The sequence below is a fragment of the Bombina bombina genome, chromosome 3 (genome assembly GCF_027579735.1).
Source record: "Bombina bombina isolate aBomBom1 chromosome 3, aBomBom1.pri, whole genome shotgun sequence".
Classification (NCBI taxonomy): domain Eukaryota; kingdom Metazoa; phylum Chordata; class Amphibia; order Anura; family Bombinatoridae; genus Bombina; species Bombina bombina.
In genome coordinates this window covers 683,769,053-683,796,582 of record NC_069501.1, presented here as the reverse complement: position 1 = coordinate 683,796,582, position 27,530 = coordinate 683,769,053, and the positions used below count along the sequence as shown (strand labels likewise).

Here is a 27,530-nt window from a genome sequence, read left to right as displayed (position 1 = left end):
TATTTTTTTTACTTATTGCGGACGGTTAGGTTTTCTTTTTTTTAATACTTATTGCGTGCGTTTTTTTTTGTAATGCTCCGTTTGCCTTCACTGCATCCCGGTGGATTCCGAAAATGGTAGGGTGGTGAAAGAATCCAATGCAGCTTCAACACCCTGCCATTTTTGGAAAATGAATCCAGGGGAATTCTGTTGGCTGCCTCGTGCTGCCAACATTCCTTTGAGGATGAGTGCACAACTGGTGACACCGACGGACGCGTTATAAACGCGATTATAGTATAGATTATATGATATGATGAAAATAATGGTATCTTTAGAAAGTCCATTTAATGGCGAGAAAAGGGGTATATAATATGTGTAGGTACAGAAAATGAGTAAGAGGAAAATTACAGCTAAACACAAACACGACAGAAGTGTAAAAATAGCCCTGCTCCCAAACGGTCAAAAACTTGAAAACAAGTGCCGTGGGTAAGCATATTGTTGCACAGCACTACAAACGGACCAGGTCACTGGGATCATTAGACCCAGGCGGAATTTGAAAAGTGTGGCACATTTGGGGAGTATATTCCAGATATGGGTTGTTTTTTTAAGAGATTACTCAGATGAGGTTAGTCATATGGGAATCATAATTCTCCTAAGTGAAAAATCAATCTGATGAAAATCTGAGAATTGGAGACACGTCATTTAATTCTTGGATAAAGGAAGCACATGATAATGTCTTGAGTCATCGCTGTATAGGAACACACCTCTGCAAGGGTGACAAACAGTTTATTCAGAACAGTATATATATATAATAAAATCCAAATACCGAAAATGTTTGACTACATGGTCCCTTTAATAGAACTTTAATTCTGTAAATGAGAAAATGTTAATTTATTTGGGTAGCAAAACCATGTAGAAATTGAACTCTGATAAAATAAATGAATCACCCTGCGGTGACAGAGCACTTACAAAGGGCTAGCAACGCACAGAGATTCCTTGTCCCCCAGGGACCGCCCACGTCAGACGTCTGTCACAGTAACACGTTGAGCTACATCAAATCACGCAGATAGCCACGCCTCTTCACGGACATACGGACATCTCTCCGCCCATTTGTTTGGCCTTTTCGTGTGGTACCGCCCCGTCAGCAGTTGTGGCTCCACCCCTGTCCCTGTTTGCGTGTCTATACGTCACTGCACCAGCTGGTACGCGATTTGTGTGTATCTCGCTCAAGCGCGAGATTAGAGCAGGCCGGGGTTAAGATGGCGGCGCCCGTGCTAAGAGTGTCTGTGCCGCGGTGGGAGAGCGGGGCCCGGTATATTGTGTGCGTGCTGGGAATCCTGCTATCCATTTACGCCTACCACGTGGAGAGGGAAAAGGAGAGGGACCCTGGGTACCAAGCCATGTGCGATCTCAGCGAGTGGGTGCGCTGCTCTAACGTCCTGTCATCCAGGTATTGTAGGAGGGAGCTGAGAATGTATAATATGAGCCAGGTGAATATGTAGCTGTGATGTCGTAGAGGTGTATTGGTTGTGTGCAGTCCTTGTTGCAGTCCTAGAGGTATCATTAATGTTCAGCCATATGAGTGTCAGAATAAAGTACTTCTGCTGAGTTTTTTTTTTAAGTAAAGCATAGATGTACAGGTGTAAGTTGTGTGCACGTCAAGAATTCTAAGGGGAGTGTATTAATTTCTAGCCTAAACATTATATGCAGTTGAAGTGACAGAGAATAATGTCCAACTGTAGAGGTTTGAGATTATTCAATGTTAAAAGTTGTAAGAATAGTTTGGTTTCAGGTTGCAAACATTTAGTGTTGCATGATAAATTATAAAAAAAACAAATATAAAATATTGTGATTTGAAGTTTTTAAACGTGTATTTTTTTTTTTGTTCCTTATTGACAGTTTTATGGAAAGATTTTGTAAATATTCCACTACACTTGAACTGTCACTTCATACATCAGTGCTGCTTCAAAATTTGTTGAATGCTTGGTTTCTTTTTGTTGTGGAGATTACCAACGGAGTGCTTACCTTAAAGGGACAGGAAACTCTAACATTTCTGTTTATTTCTATTATCTAATTTGCCTCATTCTCATAGTATCCTTTGCTGAAAAACATACCTAGGGGTATGCTTAAGAGCAATATTGTTGTAATGTGACTAGTGTCCCTGATTGGATCAGCAGCATTAGCCTCTCTGGAACAACAGTGCTCTGCGAGTCCCAAGCAGGATTTCTACTGTAGTAGTCTGAGGTTTATAGTCTCATAATTGCATGCTCTAATGGATTAGAGCATGTAACTTTTTTTTTTTCTTCTTTTCTAAAATGGTCCAATCAAGTGAATACAAATTTTGATGCTAAAGTGCCCGTTTTTTAAAAATTCGATTAAAAACAGGGGCACTTTAATTTATCAAAATTTACATTTCACTCGTGCTGTGAAAATAAACTTACCTTTTAATCTTGACAGCAGCTCCAGCTTTTTCCACCCGTCGCAAAGCCTCTTCCTGGGTCTAAAATTAGGAATCCGGCTTCCTCCAATCACGGCATTGAATAAGACACGGATTCCCGGGGGGGGGGGATGACCTATCCATCATTTCTGACATCAGAAATGGCTTGCGACGACAGGAGGAAGCTGGAGCTGCTGTCAAGTTTAAAAGGTAAGTAATTCTTCACAACGAGTGACATGTAAATTTTTGATGAATTAAAGTGCCCTTGTTTTTAATCAAATTTTTAAAAACCGGACACTTTAGCGTCAAAATTTACATTCACTTTAAAGGGCCATGATACCCAAATGTTGAAACACTTGAAAGTGATGCAGCATAACTTTAAAAAGCAGACTAGAAAATATCACCTGAACATCTCTATGTGAAAAAGAAAGATATTTAACCTCAAAATGTCCTAAGTCAGTGCTTGACAAATCTGTTTAAAAATTAGGAGCCAGTAAGAATATTTAGTAGCCAGATATATTTTTAGGAGCCAGACAGTGCGATTTGTATATAGACATATGGAGAAAAATCCAAAAATTTAGGAGCCAGTGGCTCCTGGGTTTGTCAAGCCCTGTCCTAAGTATTCAAACCCCGTTGCAAAGGACTTTTAGCAGCAAATCAGTATGTCTGCCCCGGGACAGCCAATGGAGTGAACCTCGTGCACACATGTTATTTCCCTATTCAGTTTAAGGAAGTTTACTATGAAATCTCATGAGATAACAGTAAAATAGTTCATGACCTCAGCAATGTTGATGCTGATTGGCTGCAGTTCATTTCTTAATTTTTTAATTTTTTTTACCTGCAGCTGGACAGTTACTTAAAGGGACAGTCTAGGCCAAAATAAACTTTCATGATTCAGATAGAGCATGTCATTTTAAACAATTTTCCAATTGACTTTTATCACCAATTTTGCTTTGTTCTCTTGGTATTCTTAGTTGAAAGCTTAACCTAGGAGGTTCAGATGCTAATTTCTTAGACCTTGAAGGGGGGGAGGGTCTTATTTTTCCACTTGCAGTGGGCTTTCCAACTACCTTTTCAACAGAGCTAAACTGACAGCTTCTAAGTAAGTTTTTAAACAGTTTTATACTGGATTTTTATATCAGCATCTGTGCATCTTATTCTTTATAGTAGTGTCTATTACATGCAGTTATATGAAATTGAGTGTATACTGTCCCTTTAAAGAACTTTTTACACAGGACTTAAGGCTGTGACACACTGCTAGTGATGCAGTGCGAGGCGAAGCAGCTGCTTCGCTTCTGAAGTTCAGATATTTCATCTCTTGCGTGCTCGGCTACGTGACCTGACACACTGAGCGTGCACAGTCGCATGTACACGCTGCGCTCTGCTTGCAGTGTGTCACAGCCTTTGTACTGCATCAGTTTCAAGTGATTTAGCATATGAGTATTATGTCCCTTTAAGCAAATTTGGTAATATAAAGTTGTTTACAAATGCATGCACAATCCTTTAAGGGGGTCATAATTGTTCTGAAACATGAATAGAAGGTATTTTTCACTATACTATAGTGTTCTCTTAAAGTGATGGTAAATGCGCTCCAACATTCCTGCACGGCTATTGGCTAAGAGGTGGAAACGTCCCCTCTCAGACAAATAGCGTTGTGCAGTGGGCTAGCTTAGCAGCTCAGTGCGGCGAACGCTGCAAACAAAGGAGCTTTCAGCATGAAGTATTTTATACTTCATGACTGAAAGTCCCCTTTATTTGTTCCAATGGTAAATCCTAGCTTTTCACAAACTCTAGGATTTACCATCACTTTATGGACTTATGTAATGGGCAAACCACCCAGCTAAAATCAAAGCCACTTTTAAACTAAAACTAGCTAATATGAAAGGTTTTCTAATGTTTGTTGCACACATTATCATTAAATCACTTCATGTTAAATTCTGTAATTTATGCTTTGAATATCTTAAGACACTTTAATAAGTGACAGAAAATGTTGTAAAATTGCAAAGTATTAATCTGTCCTCAACACCCTGTTACTTAAATGTAGCCACCAATCAGCAAGCGCTATCCAGGGTTCTGAACCAAAAACGGGCAGGCTTTTATGCTTACATCCCTGCTTTTTCACATAAAGATACCAAGAGAACAAAGAAAAAGTAATAGGAGTAAATTAGAAAGTTGCTTAAAATTGCATGCTCTATCTGAATCATGAAAGAAAAAAATTTGGGTTCAGTATCCCTTTAATAATGCCACCCGGGTGGCACACTTTTCTTTGAAGAACACTGCTATACTAGCAATAAAATATTGCAGAAGTAAGGAATTATCTTAAGAAACAATTTCTAATTGAACAATTAGCCACAGATCTGAACTTAGAACAAGAAATAGTAACTTTTTTTAGGAAATGGGCCAAATTTATTAAAATATTTACACCTTCAGAAATTGACCATATGATCTTTCCATTCAGAAATTCGGAAATAGTTTTACTAGATAACTGGTGACTTCAAGAGGGCGTGGGGGGGGATTGAGAGAGAGAGAAATATTATTACTGCAAAAGTTCTACAGATTCCCGTTTATTTGAACTATAAAACTAAATAAGAGGTCTCTTGTAACTAATATGTAAAGATAGTAATTTAGACTTTGGTCTTCTTCTCCCCTATATTAAGTTAACATCTTGGATGCAGTATTAGCTTATAAGATTGTAATATGTGTGTTATTGTTTAACTTAAAGAGAATTTAATGATCCATTCTACGTATTGAAAATAGGAAAATTTCCAGCTAGATGTACCAATATATTCTTTTTTTTCTGTTTCTCCCTTTATTATTTTTTCTTTTCTTTTTTTCCTTTTTCTGAATTTATTAACAAGAGAAAATGAAATTTGTTGTTCTAAAGCTAATCACTGTGTAAATATAATAAATCTCACCTGGCCCTGCGAGGTGCAGGGAGATTGAATTCATTTATGTGTACATTTTGCTGGATATAAATAAAAAAGATAAAAAAAAAAAATTGCATGCTCTATCTGAATCATGAAAGAAAAAAATTTGGGTTCAGTATCCCTTTAATAATGCCACCCGGGTGGCACACTTTTCTTTGAAGAACACTGCTATACTAGCAATAAAATATTTAGTGAAAGTTATTAGTTTCAGTGCCATATGTATACAAGTGCACCCAAAACACCTTGTATACTCATAAAAGTAGTGGTATTTCATGTTTCTGTGATGTTGATATATTATTTAATACTTACCAAAGGATTGTGGAAATGGGGTAACAGGTGGTGATCAGGATAGTATTGCAATGCTTCAAATGTGAGAAATCCAGCTAAACTAGAAAGAAATGTGCTTCGTGGCAAATACTTTGGTATATAGGTTATGCGGCAGACACAGTTTATGTCCAAAATATATCTGTTGATCTTAGTGATGATCCTGGTTTTAGAATTCTCTTAGTCTAAGCTCAAAATTTAAAAGGACATTATACTTGTGTACTAAATCACTTAAAAGTGATGCAGCATAACTGTAAAAAGTTGATATTAAAATATCACCGGACCATCTCTATGTAAAAAGGGAAGATATTTTACCTTTAAAATATCTTCAGCTCACCAGAATAAGTGCTCTTTGAACAGTTATACTTCAACTGCTGTCCAGCTGCAGGTTAAAAAAAAAAAAGCCAACCAGTTAAAGGGACAGTCTACACCAGAATTGTTATTGTTTTAAAAGATAAATAATCCCTTGTTTACCCATTCCCTAGTTTTGCATAACCAACAGTTATATTTATATATTTTTTACCTCTGATTATCTTGTATCTAAGCCTCTGCAGACTGCACCTTTATTTGTTCTTTTGACAGACTTGCAGTTTAGCCAGTCAGTGATGGCTCCCAGGTAACTTCACGAGCACAGTGTTATCTATATGAAAAACATGAACACCCTCTAGTGGTGAAAAACCTGTTAAAATGCATTCTTAAGAGGCGGCCTTCAAGGTCTAAGAACTTAGTATATGAACCTCCTAGGTTAAGGTTTCAACTAAGAATACCAAGAGAACAAAGAAATATTGGTGATAAAAGTAAATTGGAAAATTGTTTAAAATGACATGCCCTACCTGAATCATGAAAGTTTTTTTTTTTTTTGGACCAGACTGTCCCTTTAATAATAGCAGTGCTGAGGTAATGCAGTACTTTGCTGTGATCTCATAAGATTTCACTTAAATCTCATGAAATGTCATAGTAGACTTCCTTATACTGAATAGGAAAATAACGTGTGTGTTTGCACATGTCAGATGCACACTCCATTGTAAGTCCTGGTACAAGCATCCTGACTGGCTGCTTAAAGTCTCTTTTACAGTGGGGTGTGCATATTTAGAAAAATTTGAGGTGAAATATCATCTTTTTTTACATAGAGATATTTAGGTTATATTTTCTTGTCAACTTTTTACAGCTATGCTGCAGAACTCCCCAAGTGCTTCAACATTTGGGTATCATGTCACTTTAAAGGGATATTAAACCCAATTTTTTTCCTTTCATGATTTAGCTAGAGCATGGAATTTTAAGCAACTTTCCAATTTACTGCTGTTATCAATTTTTCTTTGTTCTTTTGGTATGCTTTAATGAAGGAGCAGCAATGCACTCACTACTGGTTGCTGACCAAACACATGAGTGAGCCAATGACAATCATGAGATATATATATATATATGCAACCACCAATCAGCAGCTAGAACCTAGGTTATTTGCTGCTCCTTAACTTTCATGGATAAACCTTTCAGCAAAGGATAACAAGAGAAGGAAGCTAATTAAATAATATAAGTAAATTGGAAAGTTGTTAAAATTTTATTCTCTATCTGAATCGTAAAAGAAAAAAATGTGGATTTCATGTCCGTAAGTAAGCCATAATCATCACACTTATGACAAATCACGGCTTGAACTGTCTTGCTTTGCATGTAATGAGTCTATCACATATATTAGTTTTACCTTTTAAGTTGCATTAGTGAAATAAATGAACTTTTGCACGATTATTCTAATTTTTCGAGTTTCACCTGTATATAAAATTTTCTTCAAATACATTCCGGTGCACTTTTTTGGTCGTTCCCAAGCTATTGTGGCATAAAAAAAGTTGATTTCCAAACCCACCGGCTAACTAGTATTTGCCAATTGCGGTGGGCAACCTGCGTTCTCTCTTTACTGAAGTTCTGGGTACTTGCATGAAGGCAAAGCATGCGCTCTGATGTGCAAATTTGTAACGCATGCGCATTGTATGATCAAATCTGTCGGCATCAGCGCTCTAGTGGTCACGTGAAAACGATTGTATATGCGCATGCGTTGGTAGGTGTGAAAAATATGTAAATGTATCCAAATTATATATGCGTCTAGTATAGTATGCTCGAAATTATGACGTCAGAAATAAAATATCGGTTTAAAACATGACAGAAGCTTCGTTTTCACAAAATTGTAAATACATTTACATATACTAGTTAAATCTTTGCATTTAAAAAAAAAAAGTGATGTTTTTAGATTGACTTTGAGCACTATCCTCCTCGTATGATACTTGCACATGCATCTAGAGACATTACTTAGTAGGCTATTTTTTTGGGAGTGCATTGGTTTTAAAGGAAGATTAGTAATTTTTCTCAGCATTTAGTAAGAGTGCTTTTTAATATGTTTTACATTGTTTTCTGATATTCCTGTTTTGTAAAAACAGTTAGCTTTTTTTATACTCTTGTGGGGTACTTCACTGACCACCAACAGAGCTCTAGGAATCTTGGTCAGCCACAGAGCTTTTTTTCCACAGGCCAAAAGTTGACACTTTCCGGTTTATTTTAAAATAAACAGCTTAAAATCGTAGGAGAATAAAACACTCATTTTTAGCTTCATAGGTATGTACATATTCATTCACTTATTTCCCTGTCTCCCAGAACAAAAGAACCCTTCCTAGCCAAGTTTTAAAAACTAACTTAGAAGCTCCCAATTTAGCACTGTTGAGGAAATTAGCCTGGGACATCCACAGAAAGGGGCTGAGAAAAGAACATTCTCCCCCCCCCCCTCGCTTGCATATGAAAAGACCCATTATACAAACAGAAGCAGTCTGAAGTCTGTATACATCAGTATAAATCTAAAAAAAATGGGGCTTGGTTAGGAGTCTAAAAATCAGCACAATGTTATTTAAACATAAGCACAACTTTACATGTTTACAAAAACACACCCAGATGGGTTATATAAATGGATCATCTACGTAACATTTATGTAAAGAAAAATCTAGTGTACAATGTCCCTTTTTAAAGGACCAGTAAATACAGTAGATGTTCATAATCAACAAATGCGTGATTACAAGACAATGCAATTAGCACTTAGTCTGAACTTCAAATGAGTATTAGATTTTTATTTATTTTTTTCTATTACATTTCAGTTATGTCTATTTCCACTTTCACTGCATCATGTTAAAGCCATCAACCAACCACAAATGCATATATGTATGTTCTGTGAATTCTTGCACATGCTCAGTAAGTGGAAATCTAAAAAGATTGTGCACATTTTGTTAATGGGAAGTAAATTGGAAAGTTGGTTTGTTATATAATGGTTTTTAGTCTGCCATGGAATCAGGCTGTATTTATTTACAAGCAAAGTCTTGTAAATTATCAGAACCATATATTTGTTTATCCTTAAACCATGGGCAAAATTGAGCTGTGAACATCTTTTTATTTCGTCCATTTCAGTCTGAGCTCTGATAATATTTCTTTGCAAACTGATGGTTACCAGAATCTGTGCTTTACTGTAATCACTCTTGAAGAAGTAAATTGCAAGCAGCAGTGCCTTTAAAGGGACACAAAACACTTTGAGCTTGTAATATAAAATGTTGTTATACCTGTAATGTATAGTAAAACAACTTTGCAATACTTTCATTATTTTATTTTGCCTCCTTTTCTATATGTTAACTCCTGAAAATTAAATAATCTAATGCTAAAGTGAAACTCATTGTATGAGAATACATCATACAACATGACTGCTGAGTAAATACAAGCTAATATCTTCAACTTGGCGTTGTTTGCCAAGCTACCACACCCCCTTCAGAATGGATTTGTGTCAAAAAATACATTCTTTCATGTTTGTGAAGTGCTGAGTTTTGCTAATAGCTTATTAAAACAAACATGTTTATAGCAGCTTAATTTAAGTTGAGGAAAATTATTATTTTTTGTCACTATTTAGAGGTTACTGAGATTTATAAAAACCACTGTGGAATCTGTTTTTAGATAAGAATGTTCAAAATGTCATTCTCTGTGATTGGCGTAGAGCAGTATGTCTCAAGGGACATACACTATTTTTTGATTACAAGAAGTTTGTTTTCTTGCAACAGATTAATTTATTAGTTGAGTGAATGTATATTACAAGTGTTCAGAACAGCACTGCGATTGATCCAGTTTTTTAATGTCCACTGCACAAAGCACTTTGCCCTGTTTGAAGGAGACATTCCTGACTTATGGGCTCCCATGAACCTCTGCTTATATAAATGCTCATTTATACATACCAGGTGATCACTGTTACAACAGTGATCACCTGGCTATTAAAACTTATGTAAGGGCTTAATTTTAAAGAGGGGTTTATACTTTCTAAAGCAAGGGGACATAGATGTCTCTAGGCCTTTTTTTTTATTAAAAAAAATCTCGTTACAGGCACATAGACCCCTTTCCTAAAAGTTTTTTTTTTTTTATGATGTATGCCCCCAATACATACACCATTGGAAATGGTGATTACCTTTCCAACAGTGTGTCTTGAAGGTTTGTAGGAGTCACGTCACATCCCAGGTATCCTCCAACTCAGGCCCAAACCAGACACCGCCTAAGACTGCAGGGGTGGCCGAGATCAGCTCTAAAAGCACCCGGATCATAACACATGATTGTCGTCTGCCATAAGAGCATTGTGTGGATGAATGAGCAATTAATGGGTTAATTAATGGGTTAATGATACTTTGTGCAATAAACATTTAAATAGTTAATATCTAATTTTAGCTAAATATTGGCAACATTTTAGCTATTTGGTGCACACCTTAAAATGGTCCTTTAGAGAATATTGATATATCCACCAATCGGCATCTAGCTACAAGTTGTGCATTGATACTCCTGAGCCTTCGTAGGCATGCTTTTTCTACAAAGGATACCAAGCAAATTAGAGAATAGAAGTAAATTGTAAAGTTAGTTAAAATATCATGCTCTATCTGAATAATAGTTTTAATTTTGACTTTACTGTCCCTTTAAAGAGAATGGACTTGGAAAGCTGATACCCCAAAGACAATGTTGCCATGGCTGCCATAGCTTCAGCTGGATTTGAACTGCTGGGTTACCCCTTTATATTCATCAGAGCTTGTCCCAGTGACCGTTAACCTATTGCACTTGCTCAATCACTTGCAAGGAGCAAATTATCTGAGCTATGATCAAGAAAAAAACTCTTATTAGGCATAAAATGTTAATATTTTTTTTTTCAGAAATGTGTTTAACTGAACCTTAATTATGTTTAAAAATAAAATATCTCATAATTGTATTTTACGATGACCGGTTTAGAATGATCTACCCTCTTTAAATATTACTTGTCTCTAGTTTAAAAAAAAAAAAAATTTAAAAAAAAAAATGGTTGGCTCATACGTTTCAAGTTATTAAAGGGACATTCCAGCCTAAATTGGAATACATACGTGTACATTTCAGTTTCAAATAGAAGAATTTCAGCAATATGCATGTACTGGAAAAAATGCTTCTAGTAAAAGCTGTACCTGTTTTGAAAGTGTACTTTAAAATGCTGGTGCACGGAGCATACTTTTAACACAGCACTTGATCAGAGAGGCTAAGGTGCTTATATCATTTGGTAATGACTCAATTTGCATAATTTCTTATGTAATTCAAGCTCTAAAGGTTTTCTGAGCAGCTGCAGTATTTAAAATGCTGGTGCGCTGACAATATCTAGCGATCCTTGACTTGCATGTGCAGAGAAAATGCTAACGCTAAAACATTGAGAACATTTACTAGAAGCTTTTTGTCAATAAATGTATATTGTAAATATGTTTCTGTCCAAAAATGTAATTCATCTGTGTGCTTTCAGTTTTGACCGGAATGTCCCTTTCATTTTGTTTGCAGTTTACTGTTGTGCGCCTGTTCTTTGCAATTGGCCCTTTTTTCTCTATAATCATTTTGATCTGTTATTTCTGATGCAATGGTTAGTAACATAAAGGTAAAATGAATAGGGGAATATTAGCAGATTTTTCTAATTTGTTCTAAATGGCTGTCAAGTGGCTTGCATTCGCCTAAGTTTCCTGCCATGCATAATGTCTGGAGCTCAGTGTCAGTGTATGGAGGTACCTGTTAATGGCTTCTATATTAAAGGGACAGTATACACCAATTTTCATGTAACTGCATGTAATAGACACTACTATAAAAAAAATGCACAAATGCTGATCTTAAAATCCAATATTCTTTTAAAAACTTACTTAGAAGCTTCCAGTTTAGCACTGTTGATGAGGTAGTCTGGCACATCCACTGAAAGGGGTTTGGTAAACAAAAAGAGCAGACACTCCCCCCCTTCCCTGCATATGAAAAGACAGATAATGTAAACAGGAGCCGGCACGAGTCTGTAAACGCGTGTATTCATTTGGCACTGTGGGGCTTGGTTAAGTCTTAAAATCAGCAAAATGTTCTTAAAAATAAGCAAAACTATACATTTTTACAAAAAACACTCCAGATGGGCTATATAAATGGATCATCTACAAACATTTATGCTAAGAAAAATAAAGTGTACAATGTCCCTTTTTTAAAATTAGCTAAATAAGGAGAATCTTTTTTAAAGTGACTTGCTAATATACTCAAATGATTTGATATTGACACTGATTACATTGGAAAACCTTGTAATGCAAATCTTTGATTTAAATATCACTGTTTTCCTTTCTGTAACAAACGGTTAAATTAAAAATGATTGATACATAAAATTAGCTAAATAATGCAATATTAAAGGGACACTGGACCCAATTTTTTTCCTTTCATGATTCAGATAGAGCATGACATTTTAATCAATTTTCTAATTTACTCCTATTATCAAATTTTCTTCGTTCTCTTGCTATCTTTATTTTAAAAGCAGGAATATAAAGCTTAGCAGCCAGCCCATTTTAGATTCAGCGCCATGGATAGCGCTTATTGGAGGCTTACATTTACCCACCAATAAGCAAGCATAACCCAGGTTCTCAACCAAAAATGGGCCAGCTCCTATGCATCACATTCCTGCTTTTTAAATAAAGATAGCAAGAAAATGAAGAAAAATTGATAATGGGTGTAAATTATTATACATATATACGTGTCATAGTGGCACTCGCCATCTGTACCACCTGGCAATGGTGTGACAGGCTTACCAAAAAACAGGCGAAAAAAAGCGTTTCGGTTCGCACAGGAACCTTTATCAAATGGAGGCCTCTATTTGATAAAGGTTCCTGTGCGAACTGAAACGCTTTTTTTCACCTGTGTTGCCTGTTTTTTGGTAAGCCTGTTACACCATTGCCAACACAGGCGAAAAAAAGTGTTTCGGTTCGCACAGGAACCTTTATCAAATAGGGGCCTCCGTTTGATAAAGGTTCCTGTGTGAACCGAAACGTTATGGGTTAAGGCCCTGCTTGTTCAACTACTGCTTTAAACTTATAAAGGCTTTTTTCCACCGGATCCTGTGTTGCCTGTTGCACCATTGCCAGGTGTAGGTTTACTTTCTGTGTATAACACACAAGTATGTATGTTAAAGTGCAGAATCAGTTAATGTTCACATTACCTAGTTAATCTGCAGATTAACTGATTTGCTCAGTTAAAGTGCAGAATCTGCACTTTACCTAGGTAATGTGCACATTAACTGCTTCCGTGTAGTTAAAGTGAGAAAAGTTTGTTTCTCTCATGTAAACTGTTTATTGAAAAAGAAGCCGAAGAGTGTTCCAATTTCGGCCGAGGGCAGATACGCCACAACTGCCTCTGGGAACCTTACCATGGGTCACAGCCCGCACGTCTTGAAATTCTCTGTCTGGGAAATTATCGAATCTATCTATGTAATTCAAAGTGTTGCCAATTTGTAAACTGCACAAATAAGTAAGCAATTGCAAATTCATTTACTATATCAAATCTAAAAACTGCAATAAAATAATTTGTGACTGCAAATTCATTTCCTAGATCTAATATTTTAAACCGTTTGTTTGTATTATATTTTTTTAATTGTTATAGTTGAGTTTAACGAAATAAATAAAGAACATGTTAAATAATATTATGTTAATTTCATTAATTGTTATAGTTGAGTTTAACAAAATAAATAAAGAACAGAATGTTCCGATTTCGGCCGAGGGCAGATACGCTCCAGAGTGCTCTGTTCTAATCAGAGCCTCGGGCGCCGCAACTGCCTTTGGGAACCTTACCATGGGTCCCAGTCCACATGTCTGGAAATTCTCTGTCTGGGAAATTATCTATCTATCGAATCTATTAATTATAGATTCGATAGATATATAGATCATTTCCCAGACAGAGAATTTCAAGACGTGCGGGCTGGGACCCATGGTAAGGATCCCAGAGGCAGTTGCGGCGCCCGAGGCTCTGATTAGAACAGAGCACTCTGTAGCGTATCTGCCCTTGGCCGAAATCGGAACATTCTGTTCTTTATTTATTACATTCTTATGCTTCTTTTTCAATAAACAGTTTACATGAGAGAAACAAACTTTCTCCAACATAGGTGTGTCCGGTCCACGGCGTCATCCTTACTTGTGGGATATTCTCTTCCCCAACAGGAAATGGCAAAGAGCCCAGCAAAGCTGGTCACATGATCCCTCCTAGGCTCCACCTACCCCAGTCATTCTCTTTGCCGTTGTACAGGCAACATCTCCACGGAGATGGCTTAGAGTTTTTTAGTGTTTAACTGTAGTTTTTATTATTCAATCAAGAGTTTGTTATTTTGAAATAGTGCTGGTATGTACTATTTACTCAGAAACAGAAAAGAGATGAAGATTTCTGTTTGTATGAGGAAAATGATTTTAGCAACCGTCACTAAAATCCATGGCTGTTCCACACAGGACTGTTGAGAGCAATTAACTTCAGTTGGGGGAACAGTGAGCAGTCTCTTGCTGCTTGAGGTATGACACATTCTAACAAGACGATGTAATGCTGGAAGCTGTCATTTTCCCTCTGGGATCCGGTAAGCCATGTTTATTACGATTGTAAATAAGGGCTTCAAAAAGGGCTTATTAAGACTGTAGACTTTTTTTGGGCTAAATCGATTGATTATTAACACATATTTAGCCTTGAGGAATCATTTTATCTGGGTATTTTGATATAATAATATCGGCAGGCACTGTTTTAGACACCTTATCTTTAGGGGCTTTCCCAAAGCATAGGCAGAGCCTCATTTTCGCGCCGGTGTTGCGCACTTGTTTTTGAGAGGCATGGCATGCAGTCGCATGTGAGAGGAGCTCTGATACTTAGAAAAGACTTTCTGAAGGCGTCATTTGGTATCGTATTCCCCTTGGGGCTTGGTTGGGTCTCAGCAAAGCAGATACCAGGGACTGTAAAGGGGTTAAAGTTCAAAACGGCTCCGGTTCCGTTATTTTAAGGGTTAAAGCTTCCAAATTTGGTGTGCAATACTTTTAAGGCTTTAAGACACTGTGGTGAAAATTTGGTGAATTTTGAACAATTCCTTCATGTTTTTTCGCATTTGCAGTAAAAAAGTGTGTTCAGTTTAAAATTTAAAGTGACAGTAACGGTTTTATTTTAAAACGTTTTTTGTACTTTGTTATCAAGTTTATGCCTGTTTAACATGTCTGAACTACCAGATAGACTGTGTTCTGAATGTGGGGAAGCCAGAATTCCTATTCATTTAAATAAATGTGATTTATGTGACAATGACAATGATGCCCAAGATGATTCCTCAAGTGAGGGGAGTAAGCATGGTACTGCATCATTCCCTCCTTCGTCTACACGAGTCTTGCCCACTCAGGAGGCCCCTAGTACATCTAGCGCGCCAATACTCCTTACTATGCAACAATTAACGGCTGTAATGGATAATTCTGTCAAAAACATTTTAGCCAAAATGAACACTTATCAGCGTAAGCGCGACTGCTCTGTTTTAGATACTGAAGAGCATGACGACGCTGATATTAATATTTCTGAAGGGCCTCTAACTCAGTCTGATGGGGCCAGGGAGGTTTTGTCTGAGGGAGAAATTACTGATTCAGGGAACATTTCTCAACAAGCTGAACCTGATGTGATTGCATTTAAATTTAAGTTGGAACATCTCCGCATTCTGCTTAAGGAGGTATTATCCACTCTGGATGATTGTGACAAGTTGGTCATCCCAGAGAAACTATGTAAAATGGACAAGTTCCTAGAGGTGCCGGGGCTCCCAGAAGCTTTTCCTATACCCAAGCGGGTGGCGGACATTGTTAATAAAGAATGGGAAAGGCCCGGTATTCCTTTCGTCCCTCCCCCCGTATTTAAAAAATTGTTTCCTATGGTCGACCCCAGAAAGGACTTATGGCAGTCAGTCCCCAAGGTCGAGGGAGCGGTTTCCACTTTAAACAAACGCACCACTATACCCATAGAGGATAGTTTTGCTTTCAAAGATCCTATGGATAAAAAATTAGAAGGTTTGCTTAAAAAGATGTTTGTTCAGCAGGGTTACCTTCTACAACCAATTTCATGCATTGTCCCTGTCGCTACAGCTGCATGTTTCTGGTTCGATGAGCTGATAAAGGCGGTCGACAGTGATTCTCCTCCTTATGAGGAGATTATGGACAGAATCAATGCTCTCAAATTGGCTAATTCTTTCACCCTAGACGCCACTTTGCAATTGGCTAGGTTAGCGGCTAAGAATTCTGGGTTTGCTATTGTGGCGCGCAGAGCGCTTTGGTTGAAATCTTGGTCGGCTGATGCGTCTTCCAAGAACAAGCTACTTAACATTCCTTTCAAGGGGAAAACGCTGTTTGGCCCTGACTTGAAAGAGATTATCTCGGATATCACTGGGGGTAAGGGCCACGCCCTTCCTCAGGATCGGCCTTTCAAGGCAAAAAATAAACCTAATTTTCGTCCCTTTCGTAGAAACGGACCAGCCCAAGGTGCTACGTCCTCTAAGCAAGAGGGTAATACTTCTCAAGCCAAGCCAGCTTGGAGACCAATGCAAGGCTGGAACAAGGGAAAGCAGGCCAAGAAACCTGCCACTGCTACCAAGACAGCATGAAATGTTGGCCCCCGATCCGGGACCGGATCTGGTGGGGGGCAGACTCTCTCTCTTCGCTCAGGCTTGGGCAAGAGATGTTCTGGATCCTTGGGCGCTAGAAATAGTCTCCCAAGGTTATCTTCTGGAATTCAAGGGACTTCCCCCAAGGGGGAGGTTCCACAGGTCTCAGTTGTCTTCAGACCACATAAAAAGACAGGCATTCTTACATTGTGTAGAAGACCTGTTAAAAATGGGAGTGATTCATCCCGTTCCATTAAGAGAACAAGGGATGGGGTTCTACTCCAATCTGTTTATAGTTCCCAAAAAAGAGGGAACGTTCAGACCAATCTTAGATCTCAAGATCTTAAACAAGTTTCTCAAGGTTCCATCGTTCAAGATGGAAACCATTCGAACTATTCTTCCTTCCATCCAGGAAGGTCAATTCATGACCACGGTGGATTTAAAGGATGCGTATCTACATATTCCTATCCACAAGGAACATCATCGGTTCCTGAGGTTCGCATTCCTGGACAAACATTACCAGTTCGTGGCGCTTCCTTTCGGATTAGCCACTGCTCCAAGGATTTTCACAAAGGTACTAGGGTCCCTTCTAGCTGTGCTAAGACCAAGGGGCATTGCTGTAGTACCTTACTTGGACGACATTCTGATTCAAGCGTCGTCCCTTCCTCAAGCAAAGGCTCACACGGACATTGTCCTGGCCTTTCTCAGATCTCACGGATGGAAAGTGAACGTGGAAAAGAGTTCTCTATCTCCGTCAACAAGGGTTCCCTTCTTGGGAACAATAATAGACTCCTTAGAAATGAGGATTTTTCTGACAGAGGCCAGAAAAACAAAACTTCTAGACTCTTGTCGGATACTTCATTCCGTTCCTCTTCCTTCCATAGCTCAGTGCATGGAAGTGATCGGGTTGATGGTAGCGGCAATGGACATAGTTCCTTTTGCACGCATTCATCTAAGACCATTACAACTGTGCATGCTCAGTCAGTGGAATGGGGACTATACAGACTTGTCTCCGAAGATACAAGTAAATCAGAAGACCAGAGACTCACTCCGTTGGTGGCTGTCCCTGGACAACCTGTCACGAGGGATGACATTCCGCAGACCAGAGTGGGTCATTGTCACGACCGACGCCAGTCTGATGGGCTGGGGCGCGGTCTGGGGATCCCTGAAAGCTCAGGGTCTTTGGTCTCGGGAAGAATCTCTTCTACCGATAAATATTCTGGAACTGAGAGCGATATTCAATGCTCTCAAGGCTTGGCCTCAGCTAGCGAGGGCCAAGTTCATACGGTTTCAATCAGACAACATGACAACTGTTGCGTACATCAACCATCAGGGGGGAACAAGGAGTTCCCTGGCGATGGAAGAAGTGACCAAAATCATTCTATGGGCGGAGTCTCACTCCTGCCACCTGTCTGCTATCCACATCCCAGGAGTGGAAAATTGGGAAGCGGATTTTCTGAGTCGTCAGACATTGCATCCGGGGGAGTGGGAACTCCATCCGGAAATCTTTGCCCAAGTCACTCAGCTGTGGGGCATTCCAGACATGGATCTGATGGCCTCTCGTCAGAACTTCAAAGTTCCTTGCTACGGGTCCAGATCCAGGGATCCCAAGGCGGCTCTAGTGGATGCACTAGTAGCACCTTGGACCTTCAAACTAGCTTATGTGTTCCCGCCGTTTCCTCTCATCCCCAGGCTGGTAGCCAGGATCAATCAGGAGAGGGCGTCGGTGATCTTGATAGCTCCTGCGTGGCCACGCAGGACTTGGTATGCAGATCTGGTGAATATGTCATCGGCTCCTCCTTGGAAGCTACCTTTGAGACGAGACCTTCTTGTTCAGGGTCCGTTCGAACATCCGAATCTGGTTTCACTCCAGCTGACTGCTTGGAGATTGAACGCTTGATCTTATCGAAGCGAGGGTTCTCAGATTCTGTTATCGATACTCTTGTTCAGGCCAGAAAGCCTGTAACTAGAAAGATTTACCACAAAATTTGGAAAAAATATATCTGTTGGTGTGAATCTAAAGGATTCCCTTGGGACAAGGTTAAGATTCCTAGGATTCTATCCTTCCTTCAAGAAGGATTGGAAAAAGGATTATCTGCAAGTTCCCTGAAGGGACAGATTTCTGCCTTGTCTGTGTTACTTCACAAAAAGCTGGCCGCTGTGCCAGATGTTCAAGCCTTTGTTCAGGCTCTGGTTAGAATTAAGCCTGTTTACAAACCTTTGACTCCTCCTTGGAGTCTCAATTTAGTTCTTTCAGTTCTTCAGGGGGTTCCGTTTGAACCCTTGCATTCCGTTGATATTAAGTTATTATCTTGGAAAGTTTTGTTTTTAGTTGCAATTTCTTCTGCTAGAAGAGTTTCAGAATTATCTGCTCTGCAGTGTTCTCCTCCTTATCTGGTGTTCCATGCAGATAAGGTGGTTTTACGTACTAAACCTGGTTTTCTTCCAAAAGTTGTTTCTAACAAAAACATTAACCAGGAGATTATCGTACCTTCTCTATGTCCGAAACCAGTTTCAAAGAAGGAACGTTTGTTGCACAATTTGGATGTTGTTCGCGCTCTAAAATTCTATTTAGATGCTACAAAGGATTTTAGACAAACATCTTCCTTGTTTGTTGTTTATTCCGGTAAACGGAGAGGTCAAAAAGCAACTTCTACCTCTCTCTCTTTTTGGATTAAAAGCATCATCAGATTGGCTTACGAGACTGCCGGACGGCAGCCTCCCGAAAGAATCACAGCTCATTCCACTAGGGCTGTGGCTTCCACATGGGCCTTCAAGAACGAGGCTTCTGTTGATCAGATATGTAGGGCAGCGACTTGGTCTTCACTGCACACTTTTACCAAATTTTACAAGTTTGATACTTTTGCTTCTTCTGAGGCTATTTTTGGGAGAGAGGTTTTGCAAGCCGTGGTGCCTTCCATTTAGGTGACCTGATTTGCTCCCTCCCTTCATCCGTGTCCTAAAGCTTTGGTATTGGTTCCCACAAGTAAGGATGACGCCGTGGACCGGACACACCTATGTTGGAGAAAACAGAATTTATGTTTACCTGATAAATTACTTTCTCCAACGGTGTGTCCGGTCCACGGCCCGCCCTGGTTTTTTTAATCAGGTCTGATAATTTATTTTCTTTAACTACAGTCACCACGGTACCATATGGTTTCTCCTATGCAAATATTCCTCCTTAACGTCGGTCGAATGACTGGGGTAGGCGGAGCCTAGGAGGGATCATGTGACCAGCTTTGCTGGGCTCTTTGCCATTTCCTGTTGGGGAAGAGAATATCCCACAAGTAAGGATGACGCCGTGGACCGGACACACCGTTGGAGAAAGTAATTTATCAGGTAAACATAAATTCTGTTTTTCTAAAAAGCTAAAATGCTGGGGGTTTTTTTTTTGCACTTTAACTAGTGCCTAGTAGGTAATGTGAGAAATGAAACAATTTTTCTGCACTTTAATTGATCACTTTAGTTAATCTGCAGATTAACTAGGTAATGTGCACATTAACTGATTTCTGCACTTTAACTGTAACATATAATATATATTATATATAATATATTATAATATATAATATATTATAATATATATGAGTCCTCAGTTACTGCATGTCTTTTTTGTTTGCACTACATTGTCCCTATAAAATTATAAAATATTCCAAGTGAACCATTGGCTTTAGCAAAAAAAAGCAAATAGAATGACAATGGTGGAGTGGATGAAGTAACATTGCGAGAGGGGGCAAAGTCATATGAACATTTTTTATACTGAAACGCTAAAGCAAAGAGCTATAATATTGATTGTCTATAATGACAGGATGTTTTGAGACATGCAGTGTTTTTAAAGAATTTTGTAATAAGGATTGATTGAAATACTGTATTGTTGTGGAGCAGTGTTTTTTCCACTCGTATATAGGTCACAAGAAAAAACCCTTAGGGGTTCCTACTCATTCAATATGACATCAAACAATGAGTTTTTATTTTTATGAAAGTTGTTCATTACAATTTCTCTACTATGTGTACTTTCTTAATTTTATTTACCACAAAAAAAGGGTGTTTATGTATGCTAATATTTTTCAGTACGTTTTGATATTGCAAATTAGATGACCATATAAAATCGAAGATTGTTTCAAGGGCATGACTTTTTTTTTTTTGTTCTTCCTATTTCACCTTCATCAGTATGATATTGTGATGTTGCTGACATTTTGTTGTTGCTTTTTAAATATGGACACCCTGTTTGTGGTGGTGTACGTTTTTTTTTTTCTTTTCTTTTTTTTTCTTTTTTTCTTTTTTTTTACAAAGAAAGTGTACTGCACTCATATACAAAGAACTATTATCTATAAGTAAATGATTGAAATTTGATTATTTTTGTAAAATTATATAGTCTAAAGGAATTCTAAGTGTGCCCTACCCTTATCCACGAGGTGCTTTGCACATAGCGGGGAATCTGCTTTTTTGTCTTTCCTGAGTTCTGTTTCAATATGACAGATACACATTGTAATTTTAAAATAATATTCTAAATTAAGAGTAGTATTTTTTTATAGTATAAATATTGTAATGAGATTACTTGTATACCAAAATCTGGAAAAGATTAAATGTAACTGTTAAGTGTGAAATGTTAGATGAAATCTGTCATGGGAACACAGTCTGTCTTGGTAATTCCTATCTCTTTTTTCTCTTCACTTGGGCAAAGTCTCTAGTTCAAAGGTATGTCCCTCTGTCAAAGGTATGTCCCTCTGTAATCCTCTTGTGAACGTGGCACACAGAAGTAGGCTGCTGCTTTATCATCAGTGCTGACTTTTCTTCCCATGAGCTCAGCTGAGTCATGTTCATGTGGAGTGACTTTTGGTTTCTGTGTTGGCAATCTGTGACAGAACAGTTCACTTGTCTCAAGTGTTTTTTCTTTTTTTCTATCCCCTTCTTTTGTTATCTGTTCTAATGATGAGAGATTTTTATGCACTTTGTGATAACGGGGGGGGTTAATATACATGGTTTTTATTGTGTTTTTTTTGCTGCACTTGTGTGAGATTATGCTCTATCAGTGTGGAACGGTTAGAGAGAGTTCGAGGCAGGCTTTTTGGCGCTTGTCTCGCTCAGTGCAGGGGCGGTCCTGCATGGCATTCCATGGGATATAAAGGTGCCTTTTAATCTATAATCAAGTCCGTAATAAAGGCATAAGCTAAGGAGGACTCTATGCTGGAGGGTACTCCTTCCTTATCTAAAACTACTAACTGTATACTATGGGGAGGTTCCGGTGGAACTGCCTTTACAGCACTGTTTCACATGTTATGACAATATTGTTACTTTTAAAAGAATAAGATATTTGGTACAACTGAGTCGTATACCTCTGAGGGTTCTCCGTCCCGCGAGGTGCGTTCCCTACAAGCATCTCCGATTACACAAGCAGTTCCCCATGGCACTACTGACCCTCCTGCGGGAGGGGCCCTTTGGCCTCCAGATTTCGCCGATCTATTGCAGACGGTGGTCTCTGCAGCCATAAATGTGATGCCTCGTTCTCCTAAGCGGAAGGTACGGCACTGCTAACTGTCTCAAGGGGTCTTTGACTCCGCTTGATATCTCAGACAGATTATCCGCGGAGGAGGACAATTCCGACTTATCGGAGGATGTCGCTTCTGAGTCGGAATCGGCTACTTCTAGACCTCGCTCCGCGGAGGAACCAGATTTCAAATTTAGGATGGAGCATTTGCGCTTTCTGCTGAAAGAGAGGTGCTTGCTATGCTGGAGGTTCCCGGAACCGAAATTACCAGAGAAACCTTTGATCTCCTAACTGGATAGGGTTATGAGGACAGGGTAGTGCCCCAGGCCTTCCCGGGTTCCTATCAAAACGGCAAACATTTTTAAAAACGAATAGGAGAAACTAGGTTTGCCCTTTTCTCCCTCGTCTTTTTTAAGAAGCTTTTCCCCGTTCCGGATGCGCAGCTTGAACTGTGGGGAACCGTCCCTAAGGTGGATGGTGCTATCTCCACGCTCACTAAGAGAACAACCATTCAGCTTGAGGATAGCTCCTTTTTTAAGGAACCCATGGATAAAAAGATGGAGTCCATTTTGCAGAAGATGTTCCAACTGACGGGGTTAATTTTCCAACTGGCGGTGGCTGTCGCTGCGGTGGACGGTTCGGCTACCTATTGGTGTGACGCACTATCAGCAATTGTCGAGGTGGAGACTTCCCTCAGAGATTTTAGATCCAATCAAAGCCTTAAGTTTAGCGCATTTGTGATGCTAACATGCAGATTATTCGCCTGAATGCTAAGACGTCAGGGTTTTTTTGTTTTAGCTTGCAGGGCTCTGTGGCTAAAATCGTGGTCTGCTGACATGACTTCAAAGTCTTGCTTGCTTTCCCTACCATTCAAGGGGAAGGTTTTGTTTGGCCGGGCCTGGATTCTATCATATCTACAGTCACGGGCAGCAAGGGCGCATTCTTACCTCAGGATAAGAAGGCCAAACCTAAGGGATCTACTTTTCGTCCCTTTCGTGCACACAAGTCTCAGCGCCAGCAGCCTTCCGCAAAATCTGAGCAATCCAAGGGATCTTGGAAGCCAGCAAACTCTTGGAATAAGTCCAAGCAAAACAAGAAGCCCGCCGAGTCAGTTGGCATGAAGAGGCGGCTCCCAACCCGTCCTTGGACCAGGTAGGGGGCAGACTATCTCTTTTTGCGGGGGCCTGGAGGGGAGACGTTACAGACCCTTGGGTCCTGGAGGTCGTCGCCCAGGGGTACAGGATAGGTTTCAAATCGTATCCGCCCAGAGGCAGGTTCCTCCTGTCAAACATCTCTTCAAGACCAGGAAAGAGAGATGCCTTCCTGGGGTGTGTGAGGGATCTCTCATCTCTCGGGGTAATCGTCCCAGTTCCTCCAGCTGAAAGAGGTATTATTCAAACCTTTTCGTGGTCCCAAAGGAGGAGGGCACGTTTTGTCCAATTCTGGACCTGAAGGCTGTAAACAAGTTTTTGTCTGTCCCATCGTTCAAGATGGAGACGATCAGGTCAATTTTGCCTCTGGTTCAAGAGGAGCAATTCATGACTATAGACCTTAAGGATGCTTACCTTCATGTTCCAATCCACAAGGATCACTTCAAATTTCTAAGGTTCGCCTTCCTGGACCAGCACTTCCAGTTTGTGGCCCTTCCGTTGCGGTCTGGCGACCGCCCCAAGAGTCTTTACAAAGGTTCTGGGAGCTCTTATTGCAGTAGCGAGAGCCAGAGGGATTGCAGTGGCTCCATATCTGGATGATATCATGGTCCAGGCTCCATCCTACAGTCTGGTGGAGGATCATTCAAGAGCTCTCCTTCTACTTCGATCCCATTGGTGGAAGATAAACAAAGGGAAGAGTTTATCGCAAGCAACAGGGTGGAGTTCCTGGGTACGGTAAAATAAATATCTTCATTGCAGAAGACTCTGACAGACCAGAGACGTTGCAAGCTTGCGTCAAACTGTCTAGCCATGCAGACATCCTCCAAGACATCTGTGGCCAGATGTATGGAGGTAATCGGGCTCATGGTATCCAGCATGGATGTCATTCCATTCGCCAGGTTTCATCTCAGACCTGTGCGGCTTGAGACAATGGATCTTGGAACATTCAGACTTGTCCTAACAGATATCTCTGGACAGACCGGCGAGGGAGTCTGTCTTGCTGGACCTGACTGGTCCAGTTGTCCCAGGGGACTTTCCTGAGACCATCCTGGGAGATTGTGACCACGGATGCGAGTCTATCAGAATGGGGAGCCTTTGGGATGCCAGAAAGACACAAGGCAGATGGACTCGAGAGAAATCGAGTCTACCTATAAACATTCTGGAACTTCAAGCGATTTTCAACGCTCTGAAAACTTGGCCCCCTCTGGGGTCGTCCCAATTCATCAGATTCCAATTGGACAACATCACCTCGGTGGCTTCCATAAACGAGAAGCTCCCTAGCAATGAGGGAAGTGTCTTGGATTCTGGAATGGGCAGACACTCACAATTGTTTACTCTCAGTGATCCACATTCCGGGTGTGGACAACTGTGAAGCGGATTTTCTGAGCAGACAGACGTTTCATCCAGGGGAATGGTCTCTCCACCATTCGCGGAGATCTGCAGCAGATGGGGGATGCCAGAGATAGACCTCATGGCGTCCAGATTCAATTGCAAGCTACCTAGATACGGGTCGCGATCCAGGGATCCCCAAGCGGAACTGATAGACGCCATGGCGGTACGCTGGGACTTCAACCTAATCTACATATTTCCACCTTGGCCCCCATCAAGTAGGAATAAGCTTTGACTATTCTGATTGCTCTGTCGTGGCCGCGGAGGACGTGATTTGTGGATCTTGTGGCGATGTCCTATATGCCATGGAAGTTACCTTGTCACAAGGATCTGCTAGTTCAAGGTCCTTTTCTACATCAAAACTTTGATTCTCTGAGGCTGACTGCGTGGAGATTGAACACCTAGTCTTAGCCAAGAGAGGTTTTTTGGAGTGATTAACACACTCGTCCAGGCCAGGAAGCCGGTCACTAGGCGCATCTACCACAAGGTGTGGAGTTCCTACTTGTCAGTCATGATGTGAGGAACGAGGATATCCTTGGCACAAGGTCAAGGTATGCAGGATTTTGGCCTTTCTCCAGGATGGTCTGGATAAGGGTCTTGCCGCCAGTTCCCTAAAGTGACAGATCTCTGCTTTATCAGTACTGTTGCACAAGTAGCTTGCGGAGATTCCTGATATTCAGTCCTTTTTGTTCAGGCTCTGGTTAGGATTAGACCGGTTTTCAGGAATCCAACTCCTCCCTGGAGTTTAAACTTGGTGCTTAATGTCTTGCAGAGGGCTCAGTTTGAGCCTATGCATGCTCTTGACATTAAGATTCTCTCATGGAAGGTCCTGTTATTGACTATTGCATCGGCACGCAGAGTCTCTTGAGTTGGCGGCCTTATAATTTGAGCCTCCTTACTCGGTTTTTCATGCTCTCACAACCTTTCTGCGAACCGGTTTGGGATTTCTTTCCAAAGTAGTGTTGAGTCGTAACATTAACCAGGAAATAATGGTTCCTTCCTTGTGTCCTAACCCATCCTCTTCGAAGGAGAGGTTATTTCATAATCTGGATGTGGTTCAGGCCTTTTATCTTCAAGCCACGGAGGAGTTCAGACAGACGTCATCCTTATTCAAGAATTATGGCTCACTCGACTAGAGCTGTGACCTCTTCTTGGGCCTCTATGAATGAGGCTTCTATGGAGCAGATTGTAAGGCGGCAACCTAGTCAACCTTGCATACTTTTGCAAAATTTTACTAATTTGATGTTCGTTTTTCTTTGGCGGAAGCAGCTTTTGGAGGACAGGTTCTGCAGGCTGTGGTGCCCTCAGTATAGAGTCCGCCTCCTTTACCCTCCCGTTTTCTTTAGTCAGTGTCCTCTAGAGCTTGGGTATTTGTTCCCACAAGTGATGAATGAAGCAGTGGACTCTCCTCCCCTTAAGATGGAAAACAAAAATGATGCTTACCTGATAATTTCATTTCCATCGTGGGGATGAGAGTCCACTGCACCCGCCCGTTCTCCGGTGGGTGGACCCTAATTTAGTTTTTGTTCTTCTGGCACCATTTATACCCTGATATTTCTCCTACTGTTCCTTGTTCTCTTGGCAGAATGATTGGGGGATGAGGGAAGTGGGGAAGTGTTTGGGCCTTTGGCTGGGGTGTCTTTGCCTCCTCCTGGTTGCCAGGTTCTTGTTTCCCACAAGTAATGAATGAAGCAGTGGACTCCCCTCCCCACGATAGAAATTAAATTATTAGGTAAGCATCATTTATGTTTTTGTGGCCTGGTCTTGGTACATCTCGCAGGTTGCTGGGGCTATTTGCTGCCCTTCCTGGGTGGTTGGGTCATCTCTGTCTTCCTTACCATTCCCTTTTTGGTATGTTGCACGCTCTCTAGGGAGCACAGGGTTTGGGGTTACTCCCTGTTTTCTGGGAGGCTGATCCCTTAGTGATTGAGTTGAAGAACCTTGGAAAAAGTATCAATTTTACTAGGTTGCTTGTTTCCCTTCAAGACTACCCCCCTATCCAGCAGATTATTCACTTGTATGTATTTGAATAAAATGATTGGGGTTTTTTTTGGGGGGGGAGGGGGGGGTGTTATAACCATTCAGTACTGTTGTTGATTTGAGTAGATGGTGTCCTTTCAGCCAATAATGTACTATGAAAAATCAACCTGAGGAATTATAGTTAATTTGGGGTAGTCCTATAATGAGTGTGATTTTCATTACCAATTTAAATGTTATGGTGATAGTACAAGAAGATCTTCGCTAACATTTGTACCTGACTGTTTCCCCACAATCTGCCACTGGTATTCAGTTACTAGTGGGTATACTGCCATGAATGTGGAGCATATATAGGTAATAGGATGAGCAGTGATTATAGGTCTTTGAAAAATTCTAAATCTAAAGACTAATCGGGGCTGGAGGGGGGTAATAGGGAAATGTCTACTAAAAGAAATAAAAGGAACATTTAAACTCATTTTCTTTCCATGATCCACATCATAGAGAATATAATTTTAAACATTTTCTTTCCTAAGATATAGTGAGTCCATGAAATCGTCAATTACTAGTGGAAATATCACTCCTGGCCTGCAGGAGGAGGCAAAGAGCACTACAGCAAAGCTGCTATATATGTCACTTCCCTTACCCACAATCCCCAGTCATTCTCTTTGCTTGCAGTGCAAGGAGGAGGTGAAGTTTTGGTGTCTGATCTACAATCAAGATTTTTTTATTTTAAAAGTAGAGTAGGTTTGCTCTGATCTTTCTAAAGGGTCTAGCCTTAGCCCATATCAGTCTCTTCAGTAGGGCAGTGGTGGCTTTTAAGCAATTGGGAACTTGTGGGGTACAATCCTCACTGCGTTTTCCCAAAACATTTTTTGATGCCCTATTTAGAAAGCCTGAGTAAGTTTACTCAGTC

At 40.1% G+C, this 27,530-nt stretch overlaps 1 protein-coding gene across 1 annotated transcript in view; it reads left to right on the top strand.

Annotated features, from left to right (window-relative positions):
* Positions 1 to 1,205: 1,205 nt before the first annotated feature.
* VKORC1L1 (vitamin K epoxide reductase complex subunit 1 like 1) overlaps positions 1,206 to 27,530 on the top strand; it is a 66,478-nt gene continuing 40,153 nt past the window's right edge. Inside the window, exon 1 of the mRNA XM_053707448.1 lies at positions 1,206 to 1,429. Coding sequence (XP_053563423.1) covers positions 1,239 to 1,429 — 191 coding nt within the window. The 5' untranslated portion in view covers positions 1,206 to 1,238. The remainder of the gene's footprint in view (positions 1,430 to 27,530) is intronic.